Source organism: Rhinatrema bivittatum, chromosome 8 (assembly GCF_901001135.1).
Source record: "Rhinatrema bivittatum chromosome 8, aRhiBiv1.1, whole genome shotgun sequence".
Lineage (NCBI taxonomy): Eukaryota > Metazoa > Chordata > Amphibia > Gymnophiona > Rhinatrematidae > Rhinatrema > Rhinatrema bivittatum.
Window position 1 is genome coordinate 39,822,242 of NC_042622.1, and position 14,727 is coordinate 39,836,968.

Genomic DNA, 14,727 nt, shown 5'->3' on the forward strand with positions numbered 1-14,727 from the left:
CAGCGTTTTGGGGGCGGGTACGGGGGCGTGGCTACGGCCCGGGGCGGTCCGGGGGCGTGGCCGCGCCCTCCGTACCCGCCCCCAGGTCGCGGCCCAGCGCGCAGGAGGCCCGCTGGCGCGCGGGGATTTACGCCTCCCTCCGGGAGGCGTAAATCCCCCGACAAAGGTAAGGGGGGGGTTTAGACAGGGCCAGGCGGGTGGGTTAGGTAGGGGAAGGGAGGGGAAGGTGAGGGGAGGGCAAAGGAAAGTTCCCTCCGAGGCCGCTCCGATTTCGGAGCGGCCTTGGAGGGAACGGGGGTAGGCTGCGCGGCTCGGCGCGCGCCGGCTATACAAAATCCATAGCCTTGCGCGCGCCGATCCAGGTTTTTAGCAGATACGCGCGGCTCCGCCCATATCTACTAAAATCCAGCGTACTTTTGTTTGCGCCTGGATGTGTTTATGCTTTGTAATAAGCCTTGGTAGTTTTGGTGGCTATATGGGGGCCTGGGTGTTGGTTTAAGCATGGATCTTGCAAGAACACAACAGGAAGAGGCCAGCAATGTAATAGAACTTAAGCACGTCTGGGGCAGATACAGAGGGCAGATTTAGGAACAGGGTTGTGAGGGTGAGCACAAGACTTGGAGAGGGGAGAGCTAGCATTACTTTTAGTATGGGAGACTGTATGCTCACCTACCCTAAGTGGTAGAGAATCACAGAAAAAATGGTTAAAAAAAAAAACAAAACAAAACAAAAGCAGAGAAGACGACAACTGGACAGAATGGGTGGCCAATTGGGTCTTATTCCTCTACCATCTGCTAAGTTAGTATGTTAAGCAGAGAACAAGAAGATCTGGCCCCTGCTCCGTTCTACTTTCATCGCCCTTTATTAACGAGTATTTTTCTGACAGCTTTCCTCAAAACTTTGACGACAAACTAAACAGAGCACTGAAAAAAGAAAATCAAAGTAGAGACAGGACTGCTGAGCAAATTCTACTTCTTCCAGAACATCTAACTTAGTACGAAGATTAAACCCAGAGGGTGCAGGACATTTATTTATTTATTTAGCATATTTTATATACCGAGGTATAGCAGAGTTGCCTTCACTCCGGTTTACAGTTACAACAACCTGATACATTTAAAATAATTTAACAGCAAAACTGTAAACACTGGTATAGAACGATAGCATATAACTGATCAAAGGTTCCCGAGAACCTTTCCCCACTCCATCACGTGGGCCCGATACACGGACAAATTATGAATGAACCATAACTGGAGGTGGGCAGGAGAGCGGGTGGGATTTTCCTTTCAGGCGACGCCCGTCTCCAAAGAGGTCGTCTATAATTCGGTTACTGATCTGGAGGGGGAAAGCCCTGCAGATACACGGGAACAACCCTGACAAGGATCACACACAAAAGGGTTCTGCCTGTGGGGAGGACAAATGTTTGAAGTCCTTCACCCGTGGAAAAGCGGCTGCCTGAGAATTTCCTTCACTCGGTCTGTCTAGAAATATGTGCGGGGGGAGGGGGGGGGGGCCATGAGGCAAGAGCTTCTAGCCAGAGCGAGGGAAGGCACTGCAAGGGGTGCGTTTATTTTATTTTTTATTTATTTAAAGTTTTTATATACAGACATTCATCAATGATATCACATCGGTTCACAGTGTAACACAAACAGACGCCTGGGGTGGCGCTTTACATCGAACAAATATAACGTCGAACAAATATAACATGTTTAGGGCAGGGTTGGAAAACGAGTGCGTGTGGATTGGAGAATGCAACTAAGCTGTGTTGTTTTCCAGCAAAATCTGCCACAGACAAAGCAGGAGCCAGGTTTGCACACCCTTTGTGCCATGCATCGTCTCACTTCCGAAATTAGGCGCTCGGCACTCAGGCGGGCTCTTGGAAAGCTTGGCCCCTTTTTGCATCTGTGGGAAAAAACTGCGTGGTACATCTGGCCCAAAATATACAGTCAGAAACTGCTGCAAACGTTCTGCACATAAGGAGGGGGCCCCCTCTATAGTGTGTGCTTCCTTCTAGTTCAGTTAGTGGGGCATCTGGAGAGGTGCCAGACTGCAAGCCACATGCTCTGCCAATGCTGATCGGTGCAAGTCCACGACGTAGCAAACTCCTAACGGCCGACGTCCTCACTCTACCTCCTGCAGTGGCATTCGACTGTCCTTCCCTTCTTCCTGAAGCACTGGCTGCTGCCCGCTCAGTGTCTCTTGGACAGGCGCCTGGTGAGCATCCATTTCAGGGTCTTCTTGTTCTGTCTCCACAGGTATCTGTAAAATCGCTTGGCCTTGCCCTGCTTCTTCCTCATGAAGGTTCACCTTCTGCTGCGGAGAGAGAGAGAGAAAAAAAAAAAAAAAAAAGAGTTCACAGTCGATGCTGAGAAGAAAAGTACAGAGGGTCACCCGAAGCACCATCCCCAGCAACCCCCATCACGTCAAACACCGATCCAGAATGCATCGCCCTTGATTCTTGGGCACGCGTTAGCGGCTACTAGGAAGCGGGCTCTGGGTTTTGACCTAGAAAAGGTCACACGTCATCAAATCAGTCAGCCCCCTGCCGTTTTTGCTGCTGGCTTCCCTCGTGCACCCTTTTGTTACCATTAGCTGGAGATCGCTTCACTGCCTCATATAAACTTGCCGTCCTCTCCTTCCCAAGAAAGCAGGGAAAACTGTATGAAGACAAATGGCATCAAAGATCAGCGAGACTGATTTTAGCCCTCTTTCCAAAAAGGAAGAAGGCTTATGAGGGGTGTGGGTCTGTGTCCTTAAATAACTTTCAGGATATCAGGGGGTGCAACGGGATCCCGACAGGAGTACCTTTTTTTGGATGCACCTATGTACACGGGTGGATGCACGCACCTAGATCCACACGTGCGTTCTCTTAATCAGCTCAGGTTCCCTGTTTATGGAACCATAAAACAATACCCTTAATTTCTTTTGTTTTTCGTTCTGAACAGAAGATCACTTGGCTTGCTATGATCTGAAACCAAGGGATATGTTTCAAAATCGGAGGACTATCAATAATTAAATTGTAGAGCAGAAGTCTTCTCTGAGCAGGGAAGATTAGTGCAAAGAAATGCAAAAGCATTTCCTCTAGGAACACAAGCCTTAAGCATCGCACCTTTTAATTAAACTGGAAGGATGTCGCAAAGTTACTACAAATACTTGGAGCTAAGATGCTATCACGCAAAGAGAAATAAAAAACATATTCAAGGTATGTATCCCTGTGATCAGAGAGAGACAGGCCAATCTAGCTGAAGCAGGCTCCTGGTCTACGGGGTAGTCCAATGATTTGACTGGCCAAATATCTTCAAAGGCTGTCTAGTTCTGAGTATAAGACTGTGCAAAATTAAAATGGCCCTTCAACCTTAGCCAACAAAAGTAGGTCAAGCTGAAATGCTCCCCGAGGCTGTACAGTGCTATACACCCTCAGCAGGAAACAATTACCTTTTTAATAGTTATATTTATTGATTTTACCTTATCGAGCCCTGTGCAACCATGCCAAAATAGTTATGACCGCAATTACAGTAAATGGTTTGGGACTGGAGTTCACGGCACATCTCCGTTAGCAAAATAACGCACGCTTGGACATTTGGGACAAGAACAGGAAAACAGCTCAGAGGAGCACTTAACCTTAGCACATTATAAGCCAGGCAATACCAGCAGGATTTTCCCCATTTTGTCTAGGGGAAAAAAGTACTTAGGCCCTAGCATCAGAAGCATCGGTCAAATAAAAAATACTTCAAGCACAGCAACTACTCTGTCATACTTTTTTTTTTTTTTTTTTCTGAATTCATAAATATTGAACAAACGCTAATGTGGTATTACTTTCCATTTTTCTCCCCCTACACTGGTGTGGAAAGATCTTGCTGCTTTTTTTTGGCATACTGCTTCCCGCTGACCAACCCAAGCGAGCCTGTTTTATATGCCACAAGCACTTCCTTCCTCATCAAGTCAAAGTTTGGACGACCTTCAGCCAAAATCCCTGCAGCACCTGGATATTCCCAGATTACAAGAACAAATGATCCCTTCAACTGTTGTGCATTTACCACACACCGGCGCCTGTGTTCAGCCCATCTTTCATGGTCTTTTTTTCCAGACAATAACTTTTTAATGAAAAGCTATTTCCTCTGTAAGGCAGACCTTTGTTCTGGGTGTTGGCACCCAGCTGTTCTCTAACCCCCCCCTACTCACCAAACCTTTCAGAGAGCGGCTGTGGGGGGCCACTTCTACCTGACCAGCTCAACGGGGCCTGAACAATTGCCAGAGAGGGAATAAGAGTTCCCCTGGGGTGCACCAAGCCCCGAATCACAGAAAAGAACCATTAAAAAGCTATTTTCTCCTTATAACAGCACAGAGAGCTACACTTCAGCTGCATTCACCTCAGGGAGCTCTACAATTTAGTCCACTTTTCTCTGCCTAACGAGCTGAGGGGCTTCTTTACAATAAATGCACATTTGGCTCTCCATAGCAAAGTCTGAGACCCATGAAGAGTTGCATGGATGTGCAGTGAAGAAAAAAAAAAGAGGGTGGATGGGAGACAGGCAGCCTGCCGAGAATCTACAGCACATTAGTAAAACTGGGGGAAGGAGAGAGTTCAGAGCCTGCAGAAGAGTTAGATTAAATATTTGAGACAAAAGGAGGAGCCATCGTTTGTTTGTTTTTTTAATTTTAAAAATTGCTATTATATGCTTGTGTGAACTGATGTATCTTCACAACGCCGCTGGTAAATGATCCCACAGCAAACAGTGGAAGATATTCAGAGACTGCATGCATGCAGCACTCCTCAAACTATCATTCTCGGGGCCGGTTAAATCATTCAATATAGGGCTGCAACACTAGGGGACGTTCAAGAATAAAAGCAGGTGAATATTCAGGAAGCTGGCAAGCAGAGAGGTTTTCGGGACGAGGCTATCCAGATAACTTTAGCTGAATATTCAGGGGCGCTCATCCCGGTAAAAGTGCCGTGGTCTATGCAGTACTTGGGCTAAACTTACCAGACAGACAAAGTTATCCGGATAACTTCGCTGCTCACCAGACTTTTGAACATTGAAAAAGAAAAAAAAAGTATTGGGTCCCCTCCCTCCCACCCAAAGGATTAAAAAAAAAATCAGGGGGCCCAGCAGCACCTGTGCTCCTCCTTCCTGTCCCCATTAAAAAAAAAAAAAAAAAAAAAAAAGGTAGCAGGAAGCCGCCTGCTCATCCCAGCAGATATTTTATAAAAGGGTAGCCCAAATTCTGTCTCTCTCCCTACCTTAATAACCAGTGTTGCCACAAATTCCTAACCCCCCCCCCCCCCCCCCCCCCATCAAAACACACACCAGAAACCCTGCAAGAGGTTTCCTGGTCTGGACACTACTAAGTGCTGGTAAAGTTTGGGGAGGTGCAGATCAGGGTCTGCCTTGGTTATCTGGATATCTCTATCCGGCACTGATATTCTGAATATCCGTGCTGAGTGGATAAACTTTAGCCGTGCCCTGGGAATGCCTTCAGAATCACCTTTTTTTTTTATCCAGCTAACTTTTGTGCGGGTGATTAACTGCCCAGACAAATTGTAGCCAGGTAGCTGGGGAAAATATTCAAATATCAGCTTCTATCTGGTTAACTCCAAAACTACAGCTGGACAAACCTTCTGAAAAACCGATTTCAGTTTCTACAGAATTACTATTAGAATATATTATACAGCACGGGAGGCAGGAATCCTGTGGTAATAATAATGTTGCTGGTTACCTCAGTATAGGGCAAAATGAGGCAAGCCACCGTGGCACTTTATGTGAGGGATGGTATAAATTCAAACAGGATAAAGATCCTGCAGGAATTTAAATGCCCTTTGGTATCTGTATGGATAGAACTTCCATGTGCGACGGGGAAGTCTACAGTGCTGGGGGGGATACCACCATCCACCTAGCCAGAATGAACAGATGCACAGTGAAATGTTAACAGGTATTAGGGAACCTAACAAATTTGACAGCACAGTAATAATGGGAGATTTCAATTACCCCCAATATTGACTTGGTAAATGTCACATCAGGACATGCTAGGGAGGTAAAGTTTCTAGATGAAACAAACAACTAACTCATGGAGCAGCTGGTCCAGGAGCAGACAAGAGGGAGGAGCAATTTTGGACCTAATTCTTAGTGGAATGCAGGATTTGGTGCAAGAGGCTATGGTAGTGGGGCCACCTGGTAACAGTGCTCTTAACGCATTCAATTCTGACTTAATAAGTAAAGGGAGGACATTAAGAAAAACTACAGCGCTAGCATTTAACTTTCAAAAGGGAGACAGATAAAATAAGGAAAATAGAAAAAAAAAACGAAAACATGCAGCAGCAAAGTTACATCAGGTGCCGACATTGGTTAAAAGAACATTGTTGGAAGACCAGACCAGATGTATTCCACATAAAAGAGGCGGAAGGAAGGCCAAATAACTGTCAGCGTGGTTAAAAGGTGAGATGAAAGACTATTATAGCCAAAAGAACTGCTTTCAAAAAATGGAAATAGAATCCAAATGAAGAAAATAGGAAAAAGCATAAGCACTGGCAAATTAGATGCAAAAGGATGATAAATCAAGCAAAAAGAGAATTTGAAAAGATGCTTGCCATAGAAGAAAAAACTCATAATACAAACTTTTTCAAATACTTTTTCAATACACAACCTGTGGCAGAGTCAGTGACTGTTAGATGATCAAAGGTTAAAAGGTGCATTGAAGGAAAATAACACCTTAGCAGAAAAACTAAATGAATTATTTGCCTCACTGTTTACAGAGGAGGATGTTGGGGAGATGCTTGTGCTGGAAACAGTATTTAATGGTGATGATTCGGAGGACCTGAAACAGTGAACCTGGAAGATGTAACAGGGCAAACTGACTACCTAAAGAGTACCAAATCATCTGGACCAGATGGTATACACCCCAGAGTTCTGAAAGAACTAAAAAATGCAATTGCAGACCTATTACCAGCAATTTGTAATCTATCATTAAAATTGTCTATTGTACCTGAAGATTGGAGGCCAATGTAACCCAAATCTTTAAAAAGAGCTCCAGGGGTGATCCATGAAACTATAAACTGGTGAACCTGATATCAGTGCTGAGAAAAATCAGAGAAACTATTCTAAAGAACAAAATTACAGAACATATAGACAGACATGGTTTAATGGGAGACAGCCAACATGGATTTATCTAATGTAAGGCTTGCCTCATCAATCTGCTACATTTTGTTTGGAAGGGGTTAAACATGTGAATAAATGGTGAGCCAGGGGGTATAGTGTATTTGGATTTTCAGAAGGTGTTTGATAACGCTGTGCAGGATCGCTGTGCTGCGCGATCCCTATGTACGCTTCCAGCATTATTACCCAAGTAACTCTGGAAGCATATGTTGGGATCGTGTAGCACAGCAATCCCGGCAGACAAGAGGGGCGAGTTTCAAGGAAACCGGGTGGGTGGAGGCCCGAGCCGGAAGTACTCATCTTTTGGAAATTTTCTGTTAGGGATGTGGATCCCTGTGCAGGGTTGGATTTGACACATCCTAAATGGGCAAACCTGTGCAGCCTACACCAACCACTGGCTGAAATGCCCAAGTGGGACTAACAGGATCTTCACCTATACCAACTGTTGTTGTCGCAGGTTGATCCCTTGGTTCGGACAGCCAGCAGGACATAGGAGGGTCCGGGCCAGGCAAAAAGAGAGTGTCCAGGTCCAAGTGAAGGTCGAGGCAAGTGGCAGACAGGGAAGTACCAGAGAGCAGGCCTAGGTCGGGGCTGGCAGCAGTCAAGCGAGGGTCAGGGTCAGGTCCAAGGCAGAGGTCAAATCCAGGAGGCAGTCAGGGTAGACCAGGAATAAGTTGAGGACAAACCAGGAAGACAATCCAGAGGAGAAGAAGAAGCAAGGGAAGGACGAAGACAAGAACAAGACACACCACAGAGATAAGGACCAGGACACTGGACGACCAGGGGAGCAGAAGAACAGAAACACAAGCAAGGAGCACACAGGCAGGAGTACAAGGAAGAGCAACACACACTGAGGAGCAGATCACTCAGGAGACCTGAGGCGTGTGACATCACCTAGGGTAGCCACCGTGCTTTCCAACCTATACGCATATATATTGTATGTCCAAGCACGTGCGTGAGCCTTAAGCATCCGTCCATCATGTCCTTGTTGTGAGTGCATCTGGGCGTGTAATGGTGGCGTCCTGCCTAGAGAAGTCTGAGAAGGCAGTTAGGGGGTCTAACATTTACATTGGGTTTTTTTTTTTTAAGATTGGGGCACATTTTTGTGGTGAGTGGGGTTGAGACTAAATGACCTACTGAATACAGACCCCAAAAAGACAAGGGGACACTCCATGAAGTTACTAAGTAGCATATTTAAAACAAATCAAAGAATATACTTTTTCACTCAATGAACAATTAAGATCTGGAATTCATTGCCAGAGGACATGGTAAAGGCAGTTAATATGGCTGGCTTTAAAATAGGTTTGGACATGTTCCGGAGATAAACTCCATAAACTTATTTATTCAATTATATTTATTAATAGTCTCTATGAACCTATTGATGTGATTTGCAAAATACTATTACAGTATACAAATACAAACATCATGATCCCCATACATTCGCTTAAACTTCATACAACAAAAGCCTAGCCACAAATGACAAATAAAATACCCCCAACTCTCCTCACCCAATAAAAAAGTAAGGCATTCCCTAACCTTAGTCCAAAGGTTAGAGAATGGCCCTCCAAATCTTCCCAGTAAATATAAACTTTCCTATCTCATCTAAAGCCTTTGCTGACACAACCACATTATAACTGACATACAATGCAAAACAGCCAGGCTTTCACCAGCTTATGAAACTTCAAATCTTTTTGCAGTCAACATTCCCTTTGAAGATTGTTCCACAACTAAGAAGTAATGGCTGAAAATGCTCTAGATCTAAATTTTTGCAAATGTATATTCCTAACAACTTGCAAAGCATGCAAGCTCCTGTAGGGATAATTCAGACCAATATTTTCTGCATATATTTTAAAGTAGCAGCTCATTCTCTCTGAACTTAAAGAAAATGGAAGACAGCAAAGCATTCTCCTATATGTGCTGAAACTGAGAAATGCAGGCACTGAAGAACGCACGCAAAGGTTGTAAAACCCATCCTGGCATAGGTGCCAATTAATCTACTATTAGCTCTGCTGAAACTAAGGGCTTTGATACTGTTTGGAGGACACTTATCTCTAATGGCATTTTGAAACTATGCAGCTCTCTATGCTAAAATGAACTCTTTTGTAAAAAAGAAAAAAAAAAAGTGAAAAGTGTGAAACTCCTAATCAGAGAGTTGTGCTTGGGCCTCATCCATATGCATAGATGGTGCATGCATTATGCAAATTCACTGCTCTAAAAAATAAGTGAAATAAAGAAGGCCCGCCAAGATTTTTGCCTTTAAGAAGTCCATCAAGGATTCGACCAACAAAGGGCTCCTACCAAGACCAACGAATGACACTCTTGGGACCAGATACCGAAGCCTGCCTGCAGCTTTGCAGATACTTTGCAAACAAATGCTGACCACAGATGCCTGCACCCGGATGAACTTTCCTGACCTGTACACAGAGGTACACAAATGCAGAGGTCTTCACTCAGACAGATCTGAAGTTACCTTTACTTTAGGATAGATAGTTGCGATTGCTTTGAAATCTGTGCAAACTTGTGGACAATAAGTTGTGGTGCCATTGTGGAAATTGCAAAAAGGCCTTTAACTTACTAAATAACCTAAAAGCTCCTAACTCTAAGACGATTAAAACCTCGTCTAAGTCATCATGACTTTAGAACAGTACTGCAATCATTAATATTCTCCAGCACGGACTATTGTAATTCTTTCTTACAAGGCCTTCCATTATCTACAATTCGCCCATTACAGGTTTTACAAAATGCCGCAGCTAGGATTTTAACAGGCACTAAAAAATATGACCATATAACAGCCATATTAATATCTTTACACTGGCTAGCAATAAAATATCACATAGAATTTAAATCTTTATGCATCCTACATAAAATCATTTATGGGGAGCAAACTGATTGGCTTAATGCTGCTTTAGACTTCACATAACGAAACCTGAGATCCGCAAACAAAGGCCTATTATCTATGCCCACATTACATTCAGCACATTTACGCAAGTTAGAGACAGAGCCATATCTCTTGCAGGTCCAAAAATCTGGAATTCCTTACCATCAGAATTAAGGTTTCAACAGAACCTAAAGGCATTTTTAAAATAGACCTAAAACCTGGCTATTCACCAAAGCCTACCAAGACCAAGATCAATCTAAGATTTAGTAATCCTTTCCTACTCTTGCTTTATGCCCTCCAGTTAGTTATATTTAGAATATTATCCTGTAATGATGTTAATTTATTTTATTCTTTTTAAGTACATTGTATTTTTATTCTATTTTGCTTACATATTTTACTTAAAACTACCGTAGAAGAAAATCAAGCTTATCATATGCCTTAAAACTATGTCATATTTTATTATCAATCTTTTTAAACTTTTATACTACTAATTTATTCATGTTGTGATGTTTTCCCCAAACGATGGTATATAAAACCAATAAATAAATAAATAAAATAAAAGATCATTGTATCAATCTATTTTTCAGTTGATAAAACGCTCAATAAAATCTCTAACATCAGGCAAATTGAATGAGTCCTTGTTCTGATTAAAATGAATTCTGATTGAACCCAGTCTGAGTAATTAATAAATTCATAAACATTGTGCATTGTACAGTCGGAGATTCCAATAAGAATTACTCTATATTTGTGGTGCTACATTACCTACACTCTGACTTGGCTTTAACAGCATTTGCAAATATTTAGGATCCAATTCATTCAGTGCCTAGTAGTCAAGGACAAAATTTTGAATCTAATCTGAAACTCAATCGACAACTAATGCAATCTAACAAACACAGGGGTCGCATGCTCTCTGTGCTTTAAACCCTCCAAGATCCTTGCTGCCGTGTTTTGAATCAACTGCAATCTAAGGGTTCCTTGATGTAGCCCTGTCAGTACAGTATTACAGTAATCTAAACGAGCAATCACTAGTGCATGGGTAATAATTGTCAAATTCTGTAACAACATTAAATTATCTCAACTGCTGAATCATCCGCAACGATGAAAATGATACTGGTACTGGCCAATGAAATATGCTCCCGGAATGAAAAGTCTTGTTCCAGCAACACCTCTAAATTCTGCACTACAGGAGTAAAAGGTAACTTTTGGCCATCCACAAAAAGTTGATCATCATCCAGAACCTATCCATAGTGCTGTCAATTTTGAAAGGTTCAATTTTAGGTTATGATTCAAGAGCTAATTCGTTACTGCTCAAAACCCCACATTTAATCTTTCAAAATCAGCGATTTTATTCTGTGCAACTGGACAGAATATTTAAATGTTATCTGTAAAAAAAAAAAAGAAAAAAAAAAAAAAGAAAAATTCAAATTCAATGAATATAACATAAAGAAGCAATACAGCTACTAAAAGGTGGAGAGAACAGAACCCTGTGGTACCCTATGTTCTACAGAGCAGACCGAAGACCTCTCTTGATCAAACCCACTTGATAAGAACAATCCTTCAAGAATGAAACAAACCATTGGTAAACGTTTCCCAATACCCTTCAGTTTGAAGGTGATCTAATAAAAGGGGATGATTTGCTGTGCTGAACGCAGCAATGAGGTCTAAAAAGACTATCACCACATTCTCACCCTTATCTAGTGCTCTATAAACATCATCTAGTACAGAAACCAATAAAGTCTCTGTACTCTTAAAAACTTACGGAAACCAGATTTGTAGTTCATCTAAGATCATTTTCCCATCAAGAAAACTCAGTTATGATGTGACCACTTTCTCGGTAACTCTTCCCATAAACAAAAAAAAAAGTTAGAGTCTGAGCGAAAATTATCTTTAACTTTTAACATCTAGAGCTGAATAATTCAAAAGAGGTTTCACCGAGAGGTAAAAATTCCTTCAATCAGGAAGCATTCACAAGCCATTCCAATAATGCCCCGTTTGCATGCTTAAGAGTCTAAGGCACGACTAGTGATTCTCTTCGATTTCAAAACCTCTACCAATGGCTGGGTGATGATTTAAGTAAAAACACTATCTTGCTACCTCTCTATTCCACTTCTACCCAATTGATAATCATGGTTACCCAACTTTAAGGCCAAAAAATTTATTTTTATTTATTAATTAAAATATTTGTATTTAGCAAATATCAAATATATTTTGCTAAGCGGATTACAAAGTAGAAATTTAAAACAAACTTTTTACAAACTATAAAACTACGAGAGAAGGAGCTATACTCGACTTAGTGCTCACTAATGGAGATAATGTCTCAGACGTCCAGGTGGGTGCCCACCTCAGCACCAGTGATCATCAAACGGTATGGTTTAATATCATAAAAAGGACACGGAAAAAAAGCACAAAAACCCAAGTTTTGATGCTCAAAAACACAGACTTTGATGAAATGGGGAAGTACCTGGAGGAAGAACTAAAAGACTGGGAAAACGAGAGAGATGTGGATCAACAGTGGACCAATCTAAAAGGAGCAATTACCAAGGCAACTAATCTATATGTTAGAAAAGTAAAGAAAAGCAAAAGAAAAATGAAACCTATCTGGTTCTCAAAGGAGGTGGCTGACAAAATAAAGGCTAAAAGAACAGCGTTCAAGAAATATAAAAGATCCCAAAAGGAGGAGCACAAAGAAGAATATCTGGTAGAACTGAGGGAGACGAAGAAATTAATCAAGATGGCAAAAAGTCAAACGGAAGAGAGGATTGCCAAAGAGGTAAAGAGTGGTAACAAAACATTTTTCAGATACATCAGTGAAAAGAGAAAAGTTCAAAGTGGTATAGTGAAATTGAAAGGTGGAAAGGATCAATGTGTGGAGAGAGACGAAGAAATGGCAGAAATATTAAATGAATACTTCAGTTCTGTGTTCACTAAAGAGGACCCTGGAGAAGGACCGTCACTAGTTAACAAGAAACTGGAGGGGAATGGAGTAGATGTAACTCCATTTACAGCAGAAAATGTATGGGAAGAGCTGGTGAAACTGAAAGTGGACAAAGCCATGGGGCCTGATGAAGTTCATCCCAGAATACTGAGGGAGCTCAGAGATGTGCTGGCGGGTCCGCTGTGTGACCTGTTCAATAGATCCCTAGATACGGGAGTGGTGCCGAATGATTGGAGGAGAGCGGTGGTGGTCCCGCTTCACAAGAGTGGGAACAGAGAAGAGGCTGGTAACTACAGACCGGTTAGCCTCACTTCGGTGGTGGGAAAAGTAATGGAGTCACTGTTGAAAGAGAGTATAGTGAACTATCTACAGTCGGGAGAATTGCTGGACCAGAGGCAGCATGGATTCACCATTGGAAGATCCTGTCAGACAAATCTGATTGACTTTTTTGACTGGGTAACTAAGGAATTTGATCAAGGAAGAGCACTCGATGTCATCTACTTGGACTTCAGCAAAGCTTTTGACACTGTCCCGCACAGGAGACTGGTGAATAAAATGAGAAGCTTAGGAGTGAGTGCCGAGGTGGTGGCCTGGATTACAAACTGGTTGACGGACAGAAGACAATGTGTGATGGTAAATGGAACTCTCTCTGAAGAGAGAGCGGTTTTAAGCGGTGTACCGCAGGGATCGGTGTTGGGACCGGTCCTTTTCAATATCTTTGTGAGCGACATTGCGGAAGGGATAGAAGGTAAGGTATGTCTTTTTGCGGATGACACTAAGATCTGCAACAGAGTGGACACACCGGAAGGAGTGGAGAGAATGAGACGGGATTTAAGGAAGATGGAAGAGTGGTCGAAGATATGGCAGCTGAGATTCAATGCCAAGAAGTGCAGAGTCATGCATATGGGGAGTGGAAATCTACACGCATATCCAGCATAGCTCCCTGCTTCAACGGCAGGGGAGAAGAAAAACAACCAATAAGGGCTGAATAACATATTCTGGGTAAAACAAATAAGCATGGGTGTAGCTTGCTTATTGTGGCGGTTACTACCCCTACTACCCCTAACTAATCAAGCTAGATATTTCACTTGGATGCAGCTCCATCACTGCTCTCTACATTAATGGTGGGGGTCGAAGGGAAATAGAACCAACGAGCTAAGAGAAACAGATAAGTATGAGAAAAAATGTGTGAAGCTTGCTGGGCATTCTGGATGGGCCGTTTGGTCTTCTTCTGCCGTCATTTCTATGTTTCTATGTTACATAAAACAAAACGATATAGTAATTCATTCTCTTAGGCAGGAGCACTTTAAAACGGTTAAGAACAGTTATAGGCAGACTGGAACAGATGGGTTTTAAGCTGTTTCCGAATTATTTTCATATCATCAATAAAACGTAGATGTTCCATAAAACTGGCGCTATAACAAAGAAGGGCTGGGAACGTGTACCTTGCAAATGTGCACGTTTTAATGGAGGAACTTTTAAAAGCAATTTGTTCTGTGATCGTAAGGTACGAGGAGGATTATAGACTTCTAATAAAGCAGCCAAGTAAGTAGGATCAACACTTTATATATTAAGACTAAAATTTTTAATTCTAAATCGCTGCTGCACTGGTAACCAGTGCTGGGTTTGCAATAAAGGAGGAATATGATCCCTGCAATGACCCCCCCCCTCCCAGTAGAAGACGAGCAGAGTAATTTTGTAAGGCTTATAAGGCCTTTAAAGAAACAAAAAGGTAAGCCAAAATACAGGAAATTACAGTAATCAAT

General features: G+C 42.4%; 1 protein-coding gene across 4 annotated transcripts in view; it reads right to left on the reverse strand.

Annotated features, from left to right (window-relative positions):
• Positions 1–306: 306 nt before the first annotated feature.
• CD40 (CD40 molecule) overlaps positions 307–14,727 on the reverse strand; it is a 78,160-nt gene continuing 63,739 nt past the window's right edge. For 3 of the 4 annotated variants that reach the window (XM_029612037.1, XM_029612036.1, XM_029612034.1), the window contains one exon: positions 307–2,310. In XM_029612037.1, the coding sequence (XP_029467897.1) occupies positions 2,119–2,310 (192 nt within the window). In that variant the 3' untranslated portion in view covers positions 307–2,118. The remainder of the gene's footprint in view (positions 2,311–14,727) is intronic. The other variant, XM_029612035.1, reaches the window with a different exon arrangement.